The 25,045-nt window shown below is 38.2% G+C and overlaps 3 protein-coding genes across 5 annotated transcripts in view; 1 reads left to right on the forward strand and 2 right to left on the reverse strand.

Moving 5' to 3' along the window:
* The window catches only part of LOC144636747 (xanthine dehydrogenase/oxidase-like), an 89,432-nt gene that overhangs the window by 35,485 nt on the left and 28,902 nt on the right, over window positions 1-25,045 (forward strand). The gene's annotated exons all lie outside the window — the stretch shown is intronic.
* On the reverse strand, window positions 182-15,262 carry LOC144635371 (uncharacterized). The gene is made up of 21 exons (XM_078494479.1): window positions 14,735-15,262; window positions 13,060-13,156; window positions 12,376-12,494; window positions 11,836-11,938; window positions 10,483-10,538; window positions 10,167-10,225; window positions 9,077-9,119; window positions 8,310-8,423; window positions 6,991-7,076; window positions 6,505-6,588; window positions 5,777-5,897; window positions 5,522-5,552; window positions 5,337-5,411; window positions 3,415-3,571; window positions 2,660-2,770; window positions 2,478-2,544; window positions 1,721-1,800; window positions 1,052-1,073; window positions 622-696; window positions 445-484; window positions 182-258 (listed from the first exon to the last, which is right to left on the reverse strand). Exons 2-21 carry the CDS (start codon window positions 13,133-13,135, stop codon window positions 182-184), a joined length of 1,596 nt encoding a protein of 531 aa, XP_078350605.1. The 5' UTR covers window positions 13,136-13,156; window positions 14,735-15,262.
* Window positions 19,325-25,039, reverse strand: LOC144636791 (xanthine dehydrogenase/oxidase-like). Its single transcript, XM_078495992.1, has 8 exons — window positions 25,024-25,039; window positions 24,774-24,826; window positions 24,075-24,189; window positions 23,319-23,384; window positions 22,710-22,898; window positions 22,046-22,119; window positions 21,543-21,636; window positions 19,325-20,667 (listed from the first exon to the last, which is right to left on the reverse strand). The coding sequence occupies exons 4-8, from the start codon at window positions 23,361-23,363 to the stop codon at window positions 20,617-20,619; spliced, it is 453 nt and encodes a 150-aa protein (XP_078352118.1). The 5' UTR covers window positions 23,364-23,384; window positions 24,075-24,189; window positions 24,774-24,826; window positions 25,024-25,039; the 3' UTR covers window positions 19,325-20,616.

Here is a 25,045-nt window from a genome sequence, read left to right on the forward strand (position 1 = left end):
TGGAATTGATAGATTAACAAATAAGTGGTTAAATCAGCTACTTATTTAGTTTCATACAATAAATCACTTTATTTAATTGTCAGAGTATTTGGAACTTTTCTGCTAAAATGTAAATAAACAAGCAAATATTGTAAACACTTGTTAAAACACCCAATCGGCAGGACTGAATCTGACCAGTTGGCTATTTCCAGGGCGTGATGGAGTTGAATTCAGCACCACAGGACACAAATCCATCCAGTGATTCGGGGGAGGATTTTACTGTGATAAATGTGTTCCAAGGCAAGTGTCAACTTTAAAACGTGTTCTCGCATTTTTTTAAAAAACTAATGTTCTGACTACAATCACGGCACAGATAAAAATGTTCTAACATAAGCACCTCATTATTTGCACTTAGACATGGCATCATCAAACGACTTGAATTGATACTCAAAATACATGGCGTACCTTTTGTTATTTCATTTATCTGTGACGTGACAACATCCAACTATGGAAGAGAAAAGAACAAATCTCTTATAATTATATACCAGAAAGCTACGGAAAACAAGTCCCCAAGAAACAAACAATCAGCAACTAAACAAACAAACACACAAACCGACCTTAGAACTACCACACTTCACAAACCTGCATCTGTAGCTTGCGACACAAGGAAAAGAGCATGGTAACTTTATCTCTGTTTAAATTCTTGCGTGGAAACGCCTGAAACAATGAAGAAAGAGAAGTGCTCGTTATTTTCTGATTGTTTGCACTGATTCATTTTGTCGCTTTATACCACAGTAACCGGGATAAGCGCCGGCGGTATGGCCCACTTAGACCGACACAAACTTCACGTTTGTGTAATTTCAATAATTCTACAGACAAATTTGGTAACAGCATTAAATGGCAAAATCATTGTCATTTTCCTGTAAAGTAACGTTTCCATATATCTAGCGAGCTTAACCTTTCAGCCGGCTACTCCACGTAAGTACAACATGGCGGCTCAAAGAACAAGGACCAAATGTTCTGCACTTCACAGCAAACTTGTATCACAATCACAAAGTTTAAGAACCCTTACCTTTTTGCACATACACCCCCTCCTGAAATCGAAGGAAACAACATTAAAAAACAAACTTCAAAAAGACTTACAGCTGAATTTGATACCTATACTGTTCCTGCAAACTTTTACTAAGGCAAACAAACATACAAACCGCAGTACAGCTCAAAGGAACAATTCATTTGCACATCCCTGTTTCTCTGATCCAAAGATAACCACTACGTCTACAACACAGATTCGAAAGTACAGTAAAAACCCGCGAGTAAGAACCTAACATTTGAGAACCTGTTAGGCTAAAATTTTCAAATTAGATACCATTTTAATAAGAACCTGTTTAGCCTAAAATTTGGAAACAGGTTCTTAATTTCTAAAATTGATTAAAAATGTTAACTTTTGGGAAAATATGATATGATTAGTGCTTCAGTTTTACGTAAACACTTTGTGGTATGCAAATTTTATAAAAGAAAAAGGCTGAATACCACTATAATCTCTATACGAACATTAAAATGTGTTCTTCAGAAATTAAGAACCTATTGAGAACCAAATTAGCCTAAATTTATGTTAATAACCCTTTTTGGAAGAACCTGTTTAGGCTAACCTGAAAAACAATAGGTTCTTACTCGCGGGTTTTTACTGTACCAGATACATGTGTAGCAAAACAGTAATCACTTATTGTGTTTTTATACTCACCACCAAGCTTGAATTTTAATTGCCGCCTTGACTTGTTCTTTGTGAAGCTGAATTTGATTCAATCTTTTCTGTTCTGTAATCTAATAGGAGCACATGCGCAATAGTTAGAAACGGTTTAAAGGTCTGGTACCGTGATTTTTGTTGTTGTAAGACCTCCCTGAAAACCATTCAGGTGAGTAGAGCCTAAAACCATTACCCGCTGATAATTAATTTTTAGGAGATAAAGGATGAATGAAATACCGAGTAAATGCATTGTGTCAATGATTTAGACCACAAATGCAAGGAAATGTTAGTAAACTTAATTGTTATATTTCGATATAATTCAATATCATTTAAACTAAGGTGACAAACAAGTAGCTAGGATTTAAATACTGAAAGATGGTACATTAGCATTTAAAACATGCACATGAAAATACAAAACAAAGACGTTAATGTCAAGAGAATAAGCATAGTTCCCTGCTAGCTTTTAAATCATTGTTCAAAGATGGTGCTGAATGCTTGATATGGTAAGCTTCTTTGTACAATAAATTGTCATCGCTGTCTATCATCTTTGTGTTAACACGCACGATTTCGGCGAGATATTCTTTGTTCGTTGCAGTAGAAGGTGGGTTGTTATTAATAAAAATGTTCGGTAGATTGTTTAAACCTTGTATGTGTTTGATCTGATCACAGCAGCGCAGATGTTTATGTTTGTCCGTGGTCGCATGTTCTTGTGTGCAGACAAGCACACAAAAATAATGTTCTTACTATTTCATACCTGATACCAAAGATATTTTACAGCTGTTTTCAACTGTTCTCTGCTCTTGACAGCAACCTCGCGTTCTCTACAGTAAAGGCAAAGAAATAATTCAATACTTCATTCAATTGAAGAATACCTCGTTTGCGTCCCTAACTACTAACGTTTACAATCAACTTACAAAGTAAGTTACAAATGTTTACCTTTCTAGCGTGTTGTATAAATTGTTTATTAGGGAAATAAGTCTTCGGACTCTTAATTCATTCCTAATGTTGACAACTTTGATGTCTCTTGTTCGTGCACAGTATCCCTTCCTAGAAAAAAAATAATACATGTAACTTTAATTAATCATGACAAATTAATTGTTGCAGGCAGGCAGGCAGGAAGGAGGGAAGGGAGGGAGGAAGCAAAAGAGAATCAGAGAAAGGAAGAGATGTTTTGAGATTGAGTAAGTGAGGGAACAAGGCAAAGAGAAGTAGAAGGAGGAAGGGCACTAGGAGGGAGGGAAGAAGAGAGAAAGACAGGGTTCGTCCTTTTTTGAGCTTTCGAAATGCCATGACTTTTCATGACCTTTTCCATGACTTTTCAAAGTTTCCCGTGACCTATTCGTAAAAAATTGGAAATTTTCAAAAATTATCTTTATTTCGGGTACGCTTTTACCCTTTTCTTCACAAAAAATAACCTGTCTGATTTGGTTTGTACAATCAATACCACTTTCCATGATTTTCCATGATCCAAACTTAAATTCCGTGACTTCCCAGGCCTGGAAAATAAAATTCTAAAATTCCATGACTTTCCAGGTTTTCCATGACCCTGGAAAGAGAGTAAGGGAGTAAGAAAATGAGGTTGAGAGAAACAGATGGAGGAAGGCAGAGGTGAAGGAAGGAAATGAGGTAGGTGAGTCTAAAGAAAGGAGGTTCAAAATATTCAAATTGAAATCAATCAATAGTTTTTTTACCAAACTGCCTGGATGCAGGCTGCGGCATAATTCCTTCGTCGGTACTGACAGAAGTCAAACTTTTTTCTCACTAAATAACCACGAACATGAGCTTGAATTATGGTAGCTGCCAAACTAAACAGACGGATAGCTTCTTCTTCTGTCATTATAGCATCATCTTGAAGAATAGAAAAAAGATTGTGTTAATCAAGCACTTAAAAAGCTTTATCAGGAAAAGCTATCCATTGTTAAATCACTGAAGTATGGACAAAACTCTACATGTATATGTAGCTCCCATTAGGATAGAAAAAAGTTGTACAACTAGCAAATTTCCTTTCAGAGTTAATCAGAAAATAGATCAGAGTATCACATATCCAAGTACCATGTAATACGGCAAAGAATTGCTAAATAACACCCTCTTTTCAATGAGTAACCTCTCAATTTAGGCAATACACACTGCATATTAATTATTATTTTTGATAAGTGCACGTTACAGTATGCTCAAGATTACCATCCAATACACTGCATCTGTTAGTTTACATTGAATTTAAATTTATTAGAGGAGGTTTTACTATGTTCCCGGTTTGCAGTTGGGCACTTCAGGATTTGCCAAGGTTAGTATTTAGAATAAGGTCCCTGTTTTTTCGACGTTTTTGCTTGTTTACAAGCTAAAATGGTAGAATAGGGGTTAGTAGACAAAATTTGGAACCACATATTTGTAAACTCTCAAGGGACTTTTTTAATTTCTCAAGGGACTGTTTTAATTTCTCAAGGGATTACTTTCCGCTGTGGGTGATCACTTGCGATTTCGTGGAAAAAACGTGACTTGTCACATTTACAAACGTTATATAACAATTTTAAAAGTGACATGTCAGCTTTCTTATCTCAACGCACGTGTGTCTGAAAGGCGATCTATAAAAAGCGTCGCACAAACAGTGGATTGCGTAACTAAAACACGAATAAATAATCACTAGCACTTACATCGCGTTGAGAGCAATGTTGCATGAATCGGCTTTACAACATGCGATCGTATCTACGCAGTTCGAGTGGAATTTCAGTCAAAGACAGCAAAATTCTTTCGTATTTCATCTTCAAATATAATTCGAAAGCATTCACTGTATATGTGGCTTTTGTTTAATCCTGGGTCTTGATATCCGACCCTCGCCGAGCCTAGACAAAACGCAGCTTGAGTGTAACGATTTGTTTACGCAATGTTTTCTCCGACAGTAGTCGGAAATATCCGTATTGTTTTTCGTGCTTTTTCATGGAGCAATCGTAACGATACGGCCTTGAACACATTGAACGGCGGTCTACCTATAACAATTCAAATATAGCGTCGCAAAAACAAAGCGTCGAACGCATATTTTGCTGTTTCATTTCCGTAATCGACTGCCTCGAAAGGTCCTTGCAGTTTTAAAGTATAGAATTGTCAGATCTCGCTGAAATTTGCACTGTTTATTTGTGTAATGTTAAGGAATATGTGTATAAATACCCGGCGCGAACGAGCCATTTTTGACAAAATTATATGGCTGCATTTCCTCCACGAAGATAGGAAATTGTTAAATTAAACTACAAAGAAACTGTAATGATAAGTTCGAAGAACAATGCACAGGATAAACCTTCGACTCATACTTCATGCAAAAACGTCGATATCTCGAAGAGACTTTGATTAATAAGCATGTTTCCTCTAGCTACCGAAATTTAATGTGCCCTTCAGGGGGGCCTAAATTGAATTTTAACGTAATGTACCTTATTGTTACATACTTTCGCGGGACTTAATTTCACGATTTTTCTTTAAAGACCATATGTAGTTTTTGGCCAAATCATGAAAATTATTTAGTCTCGTGAAATATGCCTGTTCCATGTTCATGAAATTAAGTTCCCCCAAAAATTACAATATTAAGGCATCTAATTCAATTAAAACTTATAGAAATTGAACTGACCAGATTCTCTTTGGTCCACATCTGATGAGGGAACTGGAATGTAGAAGCTCTCTGATTCCAGCAATTTGTTACAGTCTGCAATATCCAAAATATGCAATTCTGTTTACTATGAAATATCTTTTTCTCCTTCTAATACTTTTTTAAGTGAAAGCAGATACAACAATAAATATAAATGACACACTTACCGAGGTCATCACCAGTGTCTGCTTGGGTTGTCTGTAATAAAAAAGTGTTGTTATAATTCACAATAAATACTGAATATTAAAATAATGGCACAAGTCAGTGCAGACAAGACTCATCTAAACCAACTATGCACTCAGTAGAATGCTAATAATAATATGTTTTGTGAAATTGTTACTAAATAAATAATGATCAAACAAGAGCCCTGTAATTTTTTGTAAAAATATTCATCCATGAAAAAACATTTCTGTTAATCATACCTGAGTGACAGGAGTAGTATCACTACAAATATGGTGTAAAATAGACACAAGCTGAACATGTTGTCCTAGGGAGGGATGGCCGATCCGATTGAATGCCTGATCCAGCAGTCTTGCAATCATTCTACATCAACAAACATAATTCAATAAATAAAAATGGATGGAAAGGATGGAGGGAGAACAAAGGAAGGAAGGAGGGTAGGAAGGAAGGAAGGAAGGAAGGAAGGGAGGAAGGAAGGAAGGAAGGAAGGAAGGAAGGAAGGAAGGAAGGAAGGAAGGAAGGAAGGAAGGAAGGAAGGAAGGAAGGAAGGAAGGAAGGAAGAAAGGTAGGGAGGGATGGATGTCAACCGACTGGTGACCAATTGTCAGCCAACACGTTGACTGACATGTTGATGGAATCATTATTTAATAATCATTGTGTACCAAGTACAAAGTGACATACTTCACTACAGTTTCAACAAGCATACCTTTTCTTACAATGTACCTATTATTTTTGCCAGGGTAAATTCCGACAAGCGACATGGGCCAAAAAGGAGCAACAGCACATAAAATAAACTCACAACAAACAACAACCCTTTTGGGAAAACTTAAATTCAAACAACGACAAGCAGTTTCCTTCCATTTTACTACCAACAGCGACAAAAAAAATAAAGAAGATAAAAAAGCGACAAGGGACATTTTAAATTTAGACAAGTGACAAGGGATCCCCCCTGGCAGGGGCTCAAACTAACCTTTCTTGATTGTTGACCAATTGTCCATCCAGATTTTTGAGGTTACCACAGCAGTACACAAGATATGGTCTGTAGTTCACCTCACTGATGCAGAGTCAAGGACACATCTGCCTGCACACTTACACACATTAATCTGTACATTTGCAACCTTGCTATTGACTGAACAAATTTACAGACCTTTGCAAGGCTGCTGTATGGCAGGGGCTGCCACCTAATCACAAAGGTAATACACATGTATTTCTGTAAAGTAATGTATAATAATTAACAGTATCAGCAGCAGTAGCCTGAGAAGACAATGTCTCTGATGTCTGAGATTTGATCCCATAGAATTCCATACTGATCGCAACAAACTTTACAAAACAGAACACAGTTCCCAGAGTTACATCATCAGTATGAAATTTTGGAATCAAATCTCAAACACCGTTCATGCAGGGGAAAAACTGAGAGTGCAACTGAAGAATTCTAGCAGCATTCTATAAAAGATACAGCCTCCATGCACCACTGGGTAGGACACAAGGATTGTTTATGAGTGACAGCTGCTCTAGATTGATCAGAGAAGACAAGTGCATCACCTGAGAAAACAAAATAATTACCGGTAATCAGGTGCTGAGAAAGATGTAACTTTCTGTTGTCACAAGCATGAGACGGTCAGACCCTCACTGGAATCAAACCCATGACCTTCTTATAATTAGGGCCTCTTCATATGAGCTTGGTTGACTGGGCTGGCCCAGTTACGAATATCTTACCTCACTCCTATTTCCTTAAGTTTGTATAAAGTTTGACGTGTTCATATGAGAAGGCAGGCCAGCCTGGTTACCGAGATTTGGGTTGTAGAAACCGAGAGCTCGGCAACTGGGATGAAAATTTTCCTATAATAATATGAACACTCTAGCCCGGTTACCACGATGAACCTTTTTTTTTTTTGAGAAAATAGCTTCGCTTTTGCAACTGGGCAGTTAAAAAAGGGAAAGACACGTTGGATTGATTTTTGCTTGACAACGAATCCGTGGGATGCATGTCAGTGAAAATCAAAAGCAATAGACTGTCATTACGTTTTTTCATCCTGCAGCATGTATGTGTTTCCACATTAGAAGTATGCAAATGTGCTTTATAATAAAGTTGCAAGTGTCGATAAAGCTACCATAGTGGTGAACAATGCAACTTTACGTGTCATTATTTTGGTTTGTCTCTTGAATTTCATCCCAGTCAATCGGCCTGAAATTTCCCATATGAACAGATGACAAAATTCGTCCCGGTAAACAAGACAGCCCGGTCTCAGTCCTATGAAGAGGCCTTACACCAGTTGAATGCCCTTACCCTTGAGCTAGGCCATTTATTCTAGTTTAGGTCACTTGTTCTAAAATTGTATTCCAGGTTAGGCCATTTATTCCAGATGGTAGGTGGTTAATCAGGTGCTGTTAGCAAACAGGCCTTAAAAGTATTTTCAATAGTCCCCCGAGCTTGAATCCCACTTACACAGCTTACTGCAGTGCCTTTCAATAACACCATGCAAGAACCCAACACAATCACCCTGACACCTGGGCTCTTTGATCCAGTGTCTTATGCTCTAGCAATTAGGCCAGTATAGAATAAGAAAATGTTACAATACTTTCTGGTGGCCCACACATGCAACATGCCCCAGAAATGATTAGAGTGAGATCCTAGCCTGAAACTCCATTCTTATCACACACACTAAATGACCTGGGAAGTATATCTCTGATTGTAATGAATTAAATATAAATGAACCAGAAGCACTATGCAGATCAGCATCTGTGTTTGCAGGCTAACAACTGTCAAAACTGTACCTCATTTAGGTCTGATATCTCATTATCAGCCAGTGACAGGGTGCACACTGTGTTTGATATTTGGTCTTTGATGACTGCCAGGGAAGATATTAGATTCCCATGCAGCAAGAGCGTCTGCAAAATGTGCACAGACAAATAAAAACTTTGTTAATAATCAATGAATGAACAAATGAATGGACAATCATCTTGACAAATTATCAATTTAGGCCCTATTTTATTGTTATTTGGACTAATTTCATCCTTTTGCCTCACTTTTCCAACCCCCCTTCCCCCTATCAATGTTGTAGTTTGTTTCTAGGAGCCCTTTGCTACAATTTTACAACATTGGATGGGGGAGGGGGTATTTTAGTGGATAGTCATGAAATTTAAAAACTAGTGGTAAATTTGCCATAAAAACAGCAGTGGGAGAGCAAAGTCGATGTGTCAACTACTTTTGTCAAAGAGGGTGCACACTGTGTTTGATATTTGATCTTTGATGACTGCCAGGGAAGATATTAGATTCCTGCGCAGCAAAAGAGTCTGCAACATGTGCACAGAGAAATAAAACCTTGTTAATAATGAATGAATGAACAAATAAATGGATGGGCGGACTAATGAACAAATGAAGGAAGGAATGTATGAATTATTCTGTCCAACATCCAGACCATAAGGCCACTGTGCTCAGCCTTCTCCAGAGTAACTGGCAGCAGGATTGCTTATACATAGCTAGCAAAATGTACAGGTTGTGAGCGGAAAAGCAAACCCCAAATGCAATGGAAAACACTTACCTTTAATTTCCTGAGAGTTCTTAAGCCTGAGATAACAGCAATACTAAAAGACAAACACAATTTAAGACACATTATTCAAAGCATATGAAATGGATATTTCAGTTTGGTTGATAAGTACACTGACTGTGCAATCTGTACTTGTCTGTAAGTTTTGGAATTCAAGCATGAGAAATGTATGAATCCTCCCCCCACCCAAAAAAAAGGAACTCACTTTCTAAAAGTAGATTTCTACTAGTGATGGAGTCGGAGTTGTAATCCGAGTCGTAACAGCACTTGTAAATTCATTAACTATTCAGTGAGGGTGCAAACCAATCCCAGCACAGTGTTCAGATCACACTGATGTACACAACTGTAAACCCCAATACAAATCAACAATAGAATTAACTTTTGATATAAACTCCTGCTCAGCTAATAAGTATTCATTAACTTTTGATACAGATCTCTACCGAATCGCATAACAATACTTTGCATTCAATTTATTGTTTTCATTTCACAAGTAGAATAAAATATTCGCGTCCGATCTGTATGGCCATTTACAATGGCTCGCCTATCGGCTTGCCATTGTAAATGCCCATACAGATCTCCCTCTCATATTTTATCTACTACTTACAACCTAGTGAAAATAAAAATTCGAAGTCAATTAAGCCTAGTCATTAGCTTGACAGAATCAGATTCCAAAGATTGATTTTAGAACGTCTCCATTTTTTGTTATTCCACTTTTGACTCCATCATTTATGATCCAGTGAAAACTAGAATGATTATCAGTGACTCCCAAGCAGAAGCAGGAGAACAAACTGGCCAATTACAGCGCTAGGTCACAGCCGCCTCTCCCCCCCCCCCACCTGAGTAATTCCTGTCTACTTGTGACTTCAAGAAGTCCTCCACTTTCTCACTAGATCATTAGTGGCAGAGTTGTAGGCCTAATCACTTAACTTTGTTACTACTTTCTCAGTTCAAATAATATTATTTTCACTAGTGAGTCAGATGGTTAATGCTCTGTGCTTCTGATTTATTTACAACTCCACCTCTGACTCCATTGCTAGTGAGACTAACTGATGTTTATTATATCAAAATATAACTATGTACTCACCTATTGTCTGACAAATCCAGATGATACAGGTTGTAATTTCTATCAAGATTTTCAATTTGCTACAAAATAGAGTTCCACTACATGAGAATAACATAATTCAACAATCAACATTTAAATGCATTATCCCCATTACAAACAGTACAATGTACATATACCAAAGTCCAGGTTTGCTACCCCAAAGTATTTATTTTTACCGTACTTATAAGTTACATTGAATATTTTTTAAACAGCACATTGAAAAAAAAAACATTTCGCAGTTATTAACAAATCAACAACAATTTTTATAAACTTAAAACTAGCTCCAGAGGAAGTGTACCTCAATGCTGTTTCCAGATAAGTTTAACCATTCCAAATTGCTCAGTGAATTGACACCTTTAAAAGAAAGTGCAAAAACCCACTATGATTCGCTACAACTATGGTACTACATGTGAGTCTACTAAACTATTATTACTACTAACAACTAAACAAATACTGTTTCAACTTCTCTGGATGGGATGCTAGACCAGGCCCTTATATCAGGGTTTGCCTAGGCAGTCAGGGGAATAAGTGCAGGTTTTGGCAAATCTTCGTTGAAGCACTCGAAGAATTTCCGAATTATTTCATCCAATCAAAAACTAGCGAGAGCGCTCACGAGTACTCCGAAAGCAATCACGCGTACAAATACGTCAGGTTGCTTACCAACTTCTGGAACGAAAACTGCGGGCTCAGTCACTTCTCGGAGAAGTGATGTCGCCATCAACTGGCACTTGTTCCCCCGACTGTAGGTGTAAACACTTTACACCAATAATTTTCCTCTGTTTTTGAACTATTTGTTTTTCTCAGTACTCTGTATTGTTTTGAGATTCTTTGTTGTCTTGTTCGTTCTTTGTTTTACATCACTGCTCACAGGTTTTTACACCGAGGATGAGCCTTAGACCAAGAGTCTGAGAGGTAGTTTCAAAAGAAAAATGTCTTGCCCAAGAATACAAAAAAATGAAACTCTGGTGTGACCACTTAGTCATGCATGACTTCCTATTGTGACCGTGCATCAACTTTGCATGACCTTTCAAGGACTGCTGCATGCTGATCAAGGTGTCGATCAGTCATGTGACTAAAATATGACTTATGATTAGCTCTTTACACCATAACAAAAGGCCGGCAATCCTATAACATAACTACTGCTAACAGTAGCCGACCCCAATTTTACTATGTTCGTATTAGTAATTGGACAGAGTGGAGTACAATTCAGCGAGTAATCGGGCGAGTAACTTCAAAATCAGCTGAGAGTGCAGCGCAAGGATGATTTGAAATTACGAGCATTATTACTCTCTGAATTGTACGAAATTACTAATTAATATTATCAATAACAAAATTTGAGGTTAGGAAGTCTGAGAATCTTTTTTAGTGTGAAAAAGTCAATGGTTAATTCAACTGGTTGTACAAACAGTAGAAAAACAGCAAGAAAGAACCCATTTATATGCGCGTGATTGATGCGCAAATGGCGTAGGTGTCCAATTACAGGTATCCAATTTGAAGTTGCTCAAATTGGATATTTGTAATTGGACACCCAGGTGATCTCGTGCCGATTACGCCACAAATAGGCGCGTGCAGAACCAATCAAAATCGAGAATTTCGTTATAGATACGATGAATGATAAAACAGAATAGGATGTTGACCAGCTGTACTGTACCTTCAATGGCGACAATACTATTGTCACTGAGATCCAGCACTCTCAAAGTTGATGCTGCGCTGATTCCTTTAATATCCACAATGTGGTTGCCAGCCAGGGAAAGCTGAAACCGAAAAAAAAATTGAAATCTGGGTAATAGAATGGAGTATCCATTTTAGAGACGATACCTATATGAAGAAAGGGGGATGATATTTCAAACGTACGAAAGTTTCAAATTATTAGCAGCCAAAACGGTGTTTAAAAAATTGATCTATTCTAGATCTAGAATGGGAGTATAATTTTGAATGCAAAATCTTGGGTACTAATTGGAAGACCTGGGCGGTACATACCCACCCAAAATATACCTGAGTACCCCCTGGGTTAATGTCCCTGTCTCCAGATTACCAGAGTGATTTCAAGAACAGTTTTTGCTTACTAGCCTAGTAATTAACCAGTCATGAATTATGTTAGTCACATTTCTCATTCTAAGAGAGTTAACCTGCAGAAAATAATAAATAAAAAAACAAGAAAAGCAGCGTAATCCTTTGACTAGCTCCTTACCTGTTGTAAGTGTACAAAGTACTGTAAATTCTCCACCTTTGATATCTCATTATTGCTTAAAAGGAGAGTATAAGGTGAGATTCCTCTGGGTGGACACTCTATTCTCTTTAAATGATGACCTGCAGTTTAAAAGGAAAGAGTGCAAAACATAAATTTCTACTCTGAAAAAAAGGGGAAATTACTGTAATTTGTCATTTGTGTAACTCTGGATAATTTGTAACTCGTAATTTTACCAAAGAGTAAATTGCACCACAACATATACACAAGTTAACCACAACGATTGTGTTTGGTCGGCTGTCCTGGTGGTCAGCAGTTACTAGCTCTTGTCAGGCTCAGTGCTTTGCGTTCTCGGACATTACAGCGTGGTGTCAGGTCTTTGTTCCATGGAGGATTTTCAGGGATGTTTTGCGAGTTTTTTCTCTCCCTCCCTCCCTTACCTGCTTCTTGTTATTAGTTATTCATTTTTACACTGATTTAATCAGTGTGACGGGTGTCTGTGTGTGGGGGCTCATGGCTGTTTTGTTGGGATTGCCAGCCTTGGCAGCTTTATTCTATCTGGGGAGGGCCGGCTGACCTCAGTGGAGGCCCTCCCGGGTATCCCAGGCACCCATCCTCCATATTCACGAGGCAGTGGTTAAATTTAATTAATCAAGATTAAAAAATAATAATAATTGTTATGCCCACCTGAAAGGTTTACTACACCAGAATACTCTGCTTCTGTCTCATGATGAGACTGATTCTCAGTTTGGTTTGATAACATGACTGGACGAGTTCCTAAGAACTTTAAAAAATGCAGTATGTACAAATTATTGCATTAAATTTCATCAATTGGAGGGTTCGGTGCAAAAAGAGTGGTAGTGATTTTGGTCGAAAAAGAACATCGACACAACGACTCCAAATTTCGCATGTGAGTTTGTTTATGTAAGCAAAACATTGTACTGTATTTATTGTCCCTGGTGTTTGCTCCGTTTTACAGGAATAACATATGCAGAAAGCTCGGTTTTTAAAGTTGGCGTTTTAAGAAGTCTCTTTGTTCCCTTTGTCAGTTTGAACAAAGAAAGTACTAAAGATGCCTACTGGAAAAACCTAGTTTTTGCATGAGTTATTTCTCGGAAATAGAGCAAAAGCTGCGGAAAATAAATTCATTACTGTAACAATGTTTCACTTGTGTCAACAAACCCGCACACAAATTTTGGAGTTGTTTTGGCAATGTTCATTTCAAGCCAAAATCACGGCTGACCTTTTTGCACCGTGCCCTTTAAATATTATATGTACAACAAAAATTACTGGGAGACCATAGACCAAGTCAAACAAGGTATGTACAAGAGAGACAAGGGATATAGGCGCGATAACCAGTCGCTGTTAAGGAATAAGCCCAGGCTTCTTCCTGAATAAACTGTTCTCGGGAGGAACAAAGACCAGACTCAAGAGGGCGGCAGAAATCAAACCTACAAGGGATACTGACAGCATATTGTCAGCCAGCCAGCAACACAGTAATATCCTTCATAATACCCTCGGCGGCATACCCGCCAACCCCCTTAGTACAATAATCTGGAGATGTCAAGAAATATTTGCATTGTAAGGATATCGTTTAAGACAATTTATGAATTCTCTCTGAAAATCAGACTGGGAGATTTGACAAAAAACCTGGAGACTCTCGGGAAAAAATGGAGAGTTGACAGGTACATGTATGCTTGGCGGCATTGCAGGAAAATCTGTTTAGACTATAAACGAAACACAACATGCGTTATCTCAAACTCATCCCGTGCAATTAAAGTAAATTAAGTGATCAGATAGATTCCACACTGTAAGCTGTAAGCAGAAAACAATTTTGATCAAAATCCAAAATGGCCGCCTCTAGTCACTAGATCTGAAGCGGGAAATTTAAACTGGACTTTAGCTTGCAGATGAATCTTCCAGGTATTATGACTCACGATACACAACAACCGTTGCTAATTGTAAAATGGTGAGTATGGATGCTAAAAATAGCCGATTTTGCTATTATGTCACTGAAATATTAAACACAGCAACACCCATCGTAAATTATTGACTCTTTCTTTGACTTATGCAAATAAACAAACGCAGAACTTTGGCGAAAAGCCTTTGCTGCGGACAGCCTGCCCAAATAAACTCGTCAGCCAAACAAGAATAGATTACAAATTGTGGTTAGTTCTAATAGCTTCAGTTAAGATTACTGAGGGCTAAAAATGTTTATAAAAGTTCAGGCGAAAAGTTACTACAAGAAATAGAGATCGATCAAGGAACAGAAATAAGTATGATCTAGTTCGTCCTCGATCGAATCTAACGAGCGGAGCTTTTAAAAGCGGATAGATAAAAGACAAAGGAACTATATACATACAGGTTAAGAATTGAACTCCGGGCAAAAAAGGCTAGAATGTCTTGAACGTTGAAACTATTCCATTCCATAGTAACATGGTTTCCCTCAGCCTCGTCCCCAGTCGTCCCCGGCGAATTTGGATGTGACGTCACCCGCCAAGCTTGTCGGGGAAGTTCGCCTAGGACGCCTGGCAATAAACGGCAAATCCAATATGGCGGAGCCTGTCCAACGATTGAACTTCAGTCAACTTCTTGAAGAACTTAAAAACGCGTCAGAATTAGGCTGGGATTCCTTCATCCATGTCTGCCAGCAAACTCGTGAAGTAATTGGAGATTTTTATTTAAGGTAGAAAAATTAAATGTCGATTTTTATGCGCAGCAAATTGTACCATCTAAAGAGCTTAAAGAATATGTTCCACTAACTGTAACTGGCGATGGGAGCTGTCTCTATCGATCGATTTCTCTGTTGGTGTCTTGGTGAACGGAGATAGAATACTGGTCGTTCGTGGAAAGTTGTATGATGAGTATTTTTGCTTCTCGCTAACACAACAACAACAGCGGTGAAAAGATAAAAGGCTCGAAGCTGATATCCATCAGTACTTTCAACTGTGCTTTCGTGTGTGCTTTGTTTGTTCCTTTGCCTTCGCTTTTTTCGAATATTTTTCGCAGTTTTATCCAAGGTAAGTGTAGTTGTAACTATTTATTCGAAGTATCAGTAGCGAAATATATGACTAAAGCTACTTATCAGAAAATTAGAAAGCTGTGTAGTGGTTTGTTTTCTGGGAAACAAACGCTGCAATTCGCCTACTGTTGGTGACGATACCTAGTTGTAATGTGTCAACTCAGCTGCTTAACAGATTCAACTTCTATCTTGTGAACTTCAGACTTGTGAGACTCTATAACATACCAAATTCCCTTCGGCCACTAAGCATTGACAAGATTATGATTGTAAGGAAACAAAAAACTGTTCCGAATGGACTGGTATCAAAATGTTTAGAATGGCTTCATTTCAGTTTAAAAGTCGTTTGTTACTGTTAGTTAATGTTATATTTATATTGTTACTATTGTTACTAATCTATACAAACATTATCCAGAGTATCTTCTAGATATACAATGTACTCTATTTGGATTCATTACAGACCTTTAGCCACTTAGCTTGGCACAAGCAATCAAAAGGCTTTATTCTTCTCTTATGCTTTAGAAAGATGGGTTGGTACAAGCAGATCAGGTTTCATCAGCTGGCAATGTCATACATTTTCTATGGGCAGACCTCAAATATCAAGAGAATATGAAAACATAATATAACACTTTCCACTGCCTCCAGCTTTCCCTGCCTCCTCCCCAAATCACCCCACCCTACCAAATGCACTCCCCTAAATTCCAATAACTACTAGTTTTAGTATATATTGCAAGAGTTGAATACATACTAGTTATGCAACGCTTTCGAGTGGTATACTATGGAATATCCCACGAGTCACTTGTATTTTCTCGGTATACACACGAGCCTTTAGGCGAGTGTGTATACGAAGAAAATACAAGTGACAAGTGGGATATTCCATAGTATACCACGAGAAAGTGTTGTGTAACTATTTTATACCATGCCATAGAAAATACGCTCACTAAATTTCATCGAGAATAAGATCGCAGCGCACAATGGGAAGGTTGGGTTGAATACCGTCGAATATACAACGGCTTTCCTGTATTCTGATTGGCTGTATTTTCTATGGCATGGTATAAATGTAAATACTTTTGTATACTGTACTGTGTTTACGTGTGTGTGTGTCAGTCAAGCTCAGTTTAATATCTCTGCAAGTAGGAGTTAAAAAGGTGGTAGTTTAAGGAATGGGAAAAATAGCCAATGTACCCATGTGAGGAAAATACAAATATTTTTGGGCTGTCAAAAATGCAGAATGGGGCTCACAAATTAAAAAGAAGCTGGTCCAAAAGCCCCAGTAACCAACTTTTCTGGAGCGGAAGCAAACAATATTTAAACATTATATATTTTGATATTTTAATTTATTTGCAAATAAACATATAAACACAGTATATATATATATTGTGTTTAAGTGTTTCTTTGCAAGTAAATGTCAGAGAGAATAGCAGAAGAATCATACTTTGTTAAACGAGCTATGTCTACAATGATGCAGTATGTACCTTGTCTAAAGGGGAAAGCAGTGCACTTCTGTTTCTTTTTGAACATCTCAGCAGGTAAATTTGTCAAAACTACACGAAAATTGGCAGCAAAATATATAAACTTCAGCTGAAATGCTAACTCTGCAACTGAGGGAAATTGAAATAAATTTCCACACCTTTTGGGCTGACAAGAACTGTTGGCTATTTAGTGGTGCTACACAATGGAAATGTTATCAATTCACACTTGGAATCTGCAATAAGTCATGACCAGCTGTAATTTTTATTTAATCAGCTCATTGAATTGACGAAAATGTTTGAAGCATACTTGTTATATATAACCTGAACATGGCCCAGGATTTGGATTAACATCTCCTGCTAATGAAATGAGCCAGAGTATACAAGAAAAAGACAGGCTACATCAAGATCAAATAAAGTTTTGGTTTACGAGAGTTAGATTATTTTTTTTTCTTTCTTTAAAAAGCTAAATAAAAAATTACAGGTAATCAATGACAAGCTTTAATACATGCATCGGGGGATTAGCCCTCTTCTCTCAAGTAAGCTGAATTGTTTCTTTGTTTTCGCACATACATTTATAAACAACAAAGGTCGAAAATACCGACCCTAGCTCTATAAACATTGAGATCGACGCCTTTCAGGTTTAAATAAAACTAACACAGTTACTAGTACCTGGCGAACGTAATTTGCTTACCACAAAGAACTTCTAGATACATGTAGACCCATGTATCACTACGAGTAGTGAACGAAAACAATGATAACAGAATAATTTTCTTAACTCTATTAAATACGACCAATACCATTCTGCAAGGCAGGAAAAAAACGGCATTACAGTTCGTCTCCGCCATCTAAAATAGTCCACAAATGTTCAAAAGGGATGCAGTTTCCTCATGAACCAGAAATATTTTCTTTTCTTCGCAGAAAAACGTATATTTTCGTCGAGCTATATCTGGGACTTTTTCTCGCTAAACTGGGACTTTTTTGCCATTTTGTGCCAGGCCTCGCGCTATCGCGCTCGGTTCCAGTCCTCCTCCGCTCACTCGCATAGCGCGGTATGGCCTGGGGACGAGGCTGGGTTTCCCTCAAAGTACTAAGATTTGAGCACAAATCGCGCGAAGTCAAACGTACTTCTCGCACAAGTCCTACTCGGTCTGAAACGAGGAAAGTAGGTCCGCAACACGCGCACAGGTCAGGTATTCGTTATTTCCACAGGTCTCCCAGACTTTCCAGACGAATTTAATACTTTTTTGTGCAACGAGATGTATATAGTTACCTTCTGTCACTATGTCAACTGTTAAGGCATTTCTGACAGTACCCGAGATACCTTATTCTCACTTAATTTCGCGAGTACTAAATTTCGCGATTTTGAAAAAACGCGAAATTTAATACTCGCGAAATATAGGACACGCAAAGTTTAAAATCGCGAAATTTAATATCGTACTGATAATATAAAAATTATGAAACTCGATGTGTTTTATCATAGTTATTCTAACATGTCTGAGCTTCATGTTTAGAAGTTTTTTGTTTAATTTTGTCCATTAGTTATCTCCCACTATATCAGTCGCACTGTTTGAACTGTTCTCTGCCGCCAAGTTCCTCAAAATCTCGCTTTTGCAGTCGTAGATGAACCTATTAGGGATTTAGACTGGTGAATACCTTATGTTTTGTCATGTGTATATTGTTTTGTTTGCTGTTTTTACGATAACTTTCATATTAATTATGTTGTTACAGTTTCGAGGTCAAAGCTTCATATTGAAGAATAGATAAAAATCGCGAAATTTAATACACTCCAACTGTACCTTTCTCTCAAAATCGCGAAATTAAGTACTCGCGAAATATGGCTCTTGATTTTTCGCGAAATTAAGTACTCACGAAATTTAGTGAGAATAAGGTATGTTAATCTCGTACAGTAGTGAGCTCGTATCTCAACAAAATTATTGAAATTCGTGTGTAGAGCTTGGGTTACCTGTGACATTTCATACCATGCGAGAAAAATCCCCTTTGAGCTTCGATTCCAAACATTTGGTCGAGGGGCATTCTACATAAATGAAAGAAATCTCTGGGGACTGTAAAAATATTCGTTTTTCGATCGCGCAAGGAAAATATATGCCGCCTCACTGATTGTGATGAAATCACTTTTTCTGCCCCGTGAAAAATGATCTTAAACCCCCACGCACAACACTCTGCCAAAGTGACGAATATAAAATTAGCTTGAAAAAAGCTCGCATGAACTATGGTTTTGTGGATTTCATTCGAACTCAAGTGAGACGCCACAAAACGGCCGAGAGGGGGTGTGGTTCTCACGAAATCGTCGCGATGCCCAAGCGAGGGGGCGTTTTAGTCTGAAATTGAGAAATGGCATAAAGAAATACTTCCAGCTGCTTCGTGCTACAGATGCCAGAGTTAGGCACCGGCCGTATGGGCCAGTTGACATGACACGGACTGTACAGAAGAAAGCCTCACACACAGGTATGTCAAATTTATTACATCACAAGTTATGGAACGATTTACATACATATTTAAGTGCATATGAAGCGAAATTTGTTGTTATTGTTATTATTTACCATTACAAGATGATACATTCCAAGTAAATATTCATATATCCTAGTTATTATAAGACATTTAAACAAGAAGTTTCACTATGTTAACGGGATGCCTGGTCTGGTTGAAATGGTTGGTTGATTGGTTGATTTGTAAGTTGGTAAGTTTGTTGGTGGGTTGAATGACCAGGCCACGCCCCGTTATTAGGGAACTTCTTGTTAAGCCTTGATATCTTCATACAATTATTCCTTTGTTGACTTTGTTGTCAGCTTACAATTCCTTAAGTGCTTGTTAGGAAAATTTAATCTATAAAAAAACTACCTCGGTGATTACACCGTACGAAAAGTATTTTTAAAAAAACCCTATTCGTGTTAATACATTTTTCCCCTGATGTCCGCATGCAAATTATTCTTTTATGTTGGGAGATTTAAGACAATTTCACCTTGGTAATCAGTGGTTGTATTCTTATAACATTCATGTCCTACGTATATTAATATTGCTAAGAAAATTAAGATTTTGATGGTTACCAACCACCATTTTATCAAAATAAAATATAACAACCCTTCTGAGTTTGTTTGAGTATATATTAAGAAAATAAGATATACTATACCAATACCAATAAGTAAATATAGTTTTGTGATACAAATACATCAATTCAGAAGAAAACATTTAATTTGAAATAAAATGTTGCTTAACATCATTTTGTAGCCCAGAAACCATTAAAAATACCGTCCATTTTGTGCACCACTGTAATATTGTTTATCATTTATACGTATTGAAATATGCAATACACACATGAAATGTTAAATTTTGCCCGCTTTCATCTTTCCCCGCAAAAACTATACGAGAAAAATTGGAATTACGAAAGTAGACCATTATTAAATATTTTCCGCTTCAGCTAAACCATAAATACTCTCTGCGAGTATTTTTAGTTAAGATTATACTTCAGCCTTGTTTCTGGCAAATACCGAGTATGAAACTGGAAAAGAGTGAAGCGACTAAAAGACACGTGTATTATATTGTGTGTTATAGGGTCGGGTGGGTGGGAGAGCAGAAAAACAGTATAGAAGTTTTAGACGCCAAGAAACCAGGCTGCATATTGCGGCATTCCAAAAATTATCACTAAATCGCCGATTATTAATCATTAATACCATGAATTCGTATCATTTGTTGTTTTAACTAACGACAAATCAAGAATCAGAAGATCTCGGTGCCTCATGGGTACACGTTGAAGTCTTTCACAGTTGGGTCTGCTAGAGGTGTGAACTGTGAAGAAACAAAAAGATAAGAAAAATAATAAATGACAAGGAAGACTATAGTTAACACGCAAAACAAGCAGCTCTCATAAGCCTGTAATTCTACTGGTCCTCTACTGTAGCAGCTGCTATTGTGTTTGGGGCTAGGGGTAGTGTTTATGTTGTTTGTTCTACAGTCAACTCTCTCTAAAACGGACAGCGTCGGGACCGGCACCAACTGTCCGTCCTAGAAAGTGTCCGTCTTATGGGGAGTTTAGTTACAGTGAAATGGCTGAAAAATGGCAGGGACGGGACCAACACCAGGTGTCCGTCTTAAAGAGGTGTCCGTCTTATAGAGGTGTCCATTAAGAGAGAGTTGACTGTATATTGTTTTCTCGAAGGGAAGCGAGCCATTCATGGGAAACCTTACGAGAGTGCTACATGACCGAACGAATGCCCAAATTAAGCAGCAAAGTTGCAAAAATAGAATACCCACATAAAATTAAGTAAGATGCCCTTTTTTAACTTTTTTCTGGCGTCGCTAATACTGAGCAGAGTATAACTGCTTTAAACGTAAACAAAGCAGAGACTATAGACGCATGTAGGATACTTTGGAAAGACTACTTAGACTACGAGCAGTCCCTATTTTTTCGCAGAGTCCGTCGAGCTTGAAGCGAAATTATTTTTCGAAGAGTTCGTCGAGCTTATAGCGAAAAAAATTACGCGTGGGGGGAGGAGGCGGGGCCCCTCCTCCACCCGCGCGTATTTTTTTCGCTATAAGCTCGACGAACTCTTCGAAAAATAATTTCGCTTCAAGCTCGACGGACTCTGCGAAAAAATAGGGACTGCTTGTAGTCTAAGGACTACTATCACAAATGCGTAAGATGGAAGTCTTGTATCTCTTACCTGTTTGGTAAACTGGTCAACACAAGCCATTCTTATGCGCTCACTGGTAGCAGGACTGTCCAGTCTAAAGATCCCTTCCACACCTGATTCACGTCTGTGGATTAAAAAAAAATATTGATAAAAAGGCTTGAAAGTTAGAAACATATGAAGGTAAGTGCCTCGTCAATGTTGAAAAACTCGTGTTGAAGGAAAGCAAACAGCAAAATTATGCGATTCAGGTCAGGTACAGCAAACACCTAATTGTCTGGTCACCACCACAAGTCACACAATCGTCATTTAATGACTGTCAGAAGTCACACAATAGTCACGCTACAGGCATTTCTCACAAGTCAAGCAATAGTCATCTAATGCCTGCCACAAGTCACACAATAGTCAGGCTACATAGCACTGCAAGTAACGTGGTAGTCATTTTATGATTACAACAAGTGACAAATAGTCATTTAATGACTTCCACAAGTCACACAACAGTCATCAGTTTACTGCCACAAGTCACACAAATTTACCTTGCAGCCATGACGGCATCTTTGATGGCGTAAAACGCAGATGAGGCCAGGAATAAAGGAGGTTCTCCTACAGCCTGAAAATCAACGTAAAACAATCAGTGATGACAAAATTGAAAACTGAATTCAACCTACTCGGCATTTATTGATTGTTCTCAGTCTCAACTATCGTGTAAACAAGACCAGTTAATCGAGAACACTCTACAAAAAGCCAAAACGCTGGTTAAGTAAGTTTCTCCAGTTCACAGATTTAATTTCATGATCAGATGCAAGCGTTACATTTGCGTAACCGTATTTCAAACGTTTGCGTCGTGTATGAAGCAACCTTTACAACTGGCAGTAAATAGACAAAAAAACAGACGATTGTATGACTTTCACCAATAACTCATTGTAAAAATAACTGCTTGCAGTTTGTTTCTCTCTCGAAATCACGAAAGGACGAAACGAGAACGGGGCGAGGGTTTGAGACGAGACAAAGGGTGCGGCGTGAACGAGCCCCTACACGCCCAAACTGCCATTTTAGCGTTCCCAAAGTAAATGCTCGTCGGACCCTAAGGAAAAGGGTGGACTGCAAGCAGTCCATCAAAAAACAAGAAAGCAGCCAAACCCTAAGGCTTGGTTTTAGGATGCGAAGCACTTAAGATTTACTCGTTTTGTTTGAACTTACTTTTGAAGAGTAAACTGCTTTTTCGTTTGGTGCACTTCGTAGAAGATGAACGTAAAATTCCACTGGTATGTCTGCAAATCCGGGAATCTTGTACGCCCCAGGCCCCATCGTCCACGGAGAGCCAGTCTGTGAGTAACGAACCTCTTCCAGAGTGAACAAACCCAGTCCTTGTACAAAACCACCTTCGACCTGAAAGACCGCAGATTAGCATAAATGAAATCAAGAATGGATTTAACTAAGCGTCAGGAAAATAAACTGAATTGCAAGTAATAGACCTGCCTCTCCCAAGAGCAAGAATCAAAAAAAAGATTCCAACTGGCAGAAGACCATATAGTTTTCGTGACCGTCCAGCCTCTTCAAAGCACTCGTTAAGTTTCCAATTTTTATGATCCAATCAGAAAACAGCACGAGCACTAGAGAGTACTCTGAATCATCACGACACGATCAGTTGCTTAGCAACTTCGACTGGAAAACTGCGGTTTCAGTCCTGCTCGGGGATCGGAATTCGACATCAACTGATGCTTGTTCCTCCAACTACGTAAGTAAGACCGGTCTGGCATTTAAAATGACAGAAGCAGTTGTTTCGCTAAATAGAAAGGTTGTACTGACCTGTCCAATGTCGATAGCTGGGTTGAGGCTGGTACCAACATCCATCACAATATCTGTGCGAAGAACCTATTGGACAAATGTTGAAAAATCACGAGCCTAATAATTATAACCTGGAGAAGTACCAAGTGACTGAAAGATATAGATCTGTGAACATGGCTGGAGATGAAAAAATTTATGACAAGGCCGGCCTCGTTTGTAAGAGTCACACAACTGACTTTTTAAGATGGCGTGACAATGTCACAGACCATTCCCAATGGTATGGCAATATTGTGGCCTTTAGGTGACGTAACTCTTAAAATGAGATGACGTGACAACGCTGTGACTTAAGGCTCGTTTACACGAGCAATTGTTATGTGACAACTTTTATTTACTCGTGTTTATGAGAAAAATGGCCAATTTTTATATGTCAAAAATATTTGTCAATAAAGCTGACGTGCTACCTTTGATGTGACAAATAAAAATTGTCACATATGAAAATTGCTTGTGTAGACGACTCGTCACATAAAATGTGGCAAATATTGCGTCAGCATATGTGGTCCCCAATCTCCTACTGGGCACTGTGCGCGCGTATCTCTCTGCGTATCTCTAATGGCGCGCTTAACTTTGAACTTAACTTTGCGCGCTTAACTTTGAACTGCTGACAAATAATTGTTGTGTCATATATACGATCAAATATATTTGTCACATAAAAATTGCTCGTGTAAACGCGTTTATAGCGCAGCATGGCTTCCTTAGTTAGCTTCGGCTACTATGTACCTGATGATCTCCTGTGAGGCAGTCAACTTCCACTTCAGAGCAGGCAGCACCAAAACAAAAATAGTTAAACACTCTGCCGGTGTTCGTCTTCCAGTCATATCCTAAATCAGGTGTCCTGAAAAGAACGTGAAACCACTTTTTGAAACTTTCTGAAACTGGCGATTTCATGGCAAAAGAGATTTTATTTTCATGTTCAAAGTCGCATTATAAGAACATAAAATCCTAAAACATATTTAACAACGGAAGTTGGGAAGCACGTGTAAAACGTCTCATCCAATAAAGAAATCATCGGTCACCAACAGTCAATGCAAAATCCCTGTTTGCGCAATTTAATCCATAGATATTGATATCAGTAATATAACCTTACAGTTGCGAACCCAAAATTCCGTTCTTTTTCCCTAAGTTTCAAAGGTGCATAAGCATCTGCTTTCCGTTAAATTTTCTCGTTTCAACCAGTCTTGATACTGGCCGGATACTCATAAGCCGTACCAAAAGCATTCAAACACGAGAACTAAAACCATCAAACCCTGGATTAGCACCAATCGGTTTTCCGATAACAAAGCCTGAACACTACCAATAACCAACCAGAAAGCCTTCACATTGAACGGTGAGTCGGAATGCAAACGACTCCTGATAACTGAACACAACGGTACAAACAGCAAAAACAGATCAGCAGAAAAGAATTTTGTGTTCTCTCACCTGTAAAATCCATTAGCAGAAAGATTGACACGATCAAAGTAGGCTGAGCGAACCTAGAAAAAAACAAACTCCATATTATAGGATTCACAGTTGTATAACCAATACGTCGTTTGTAGATAGCTGGCTGCTAGCTTGATCAGTTATACAATTGTATCTATCTTGACGAACGAATTGACTACTCAACGATTAAAAGAACTGATAAACAGGCAGACGGACAGACAGACAAAGGCACGGATTACCGTCAACCTACCCAGTCCTCCCACTTTCCTTTC

The sequence above is a fragment of the Oculina patagonica genome, chromosome 13 (assembly GCF_052425735.1).
Source record: "Oculina patagonica isolate OP01 chromosome 13, crgOcupat, whole genome shotgun sequence".
Lineage (NCBI taxonomy): Eukaryota > Metazoa > Cnidaria > Anthozoa > Scleractinia > Oculinidae > Oculina > Oculina patagonica.

Bases quoted from the DNA above. Each gene is read 5' to 3' on its own strand.
- LOC144635371 (XM_078494479.1), bottom strand. From the start codon at position 13,135: ATGTTATCAAACCAAACTGAGAATCAGTCTCATCATGAGACAGAAGCA. The intron at 10,539-11,835 runs GTACAGTACAGC...TTTCTTTTAAAG, and splicing joins TAGTATTGTCGCCATTGAAG to GTGTCAATTCACTGAGCAAT. The intron at 3,572-5,336 runs GTCAGTTCAATT...CTATTCTTCAAG, and splicing joins TGTGGACCAAAGAGAATCTG to ATGATGCTATAATGACAGAA.
- LOC144636791 (XM_078495992.1), bottom strand. From the start codon at position 23,363: ATGGATGTTGGTACCAGCCTCAACCCAGCTATCGACATTGGACAG. The intron at 22,120-22,709 runs GTAAGTTCAAAC...GTTGATTTTCAG, and splicing joins AAGCAGTTTACTCTTCAAAA to GCTGTAGGAGAACCTCCTTT. The intron at 20,668-21,542 runs GTAAGAGATACA...GTTTCTTCACAG, and splicing joins TTGACCAGTTTACCAAACAG to TTCACACCTCTAGCAGACCC.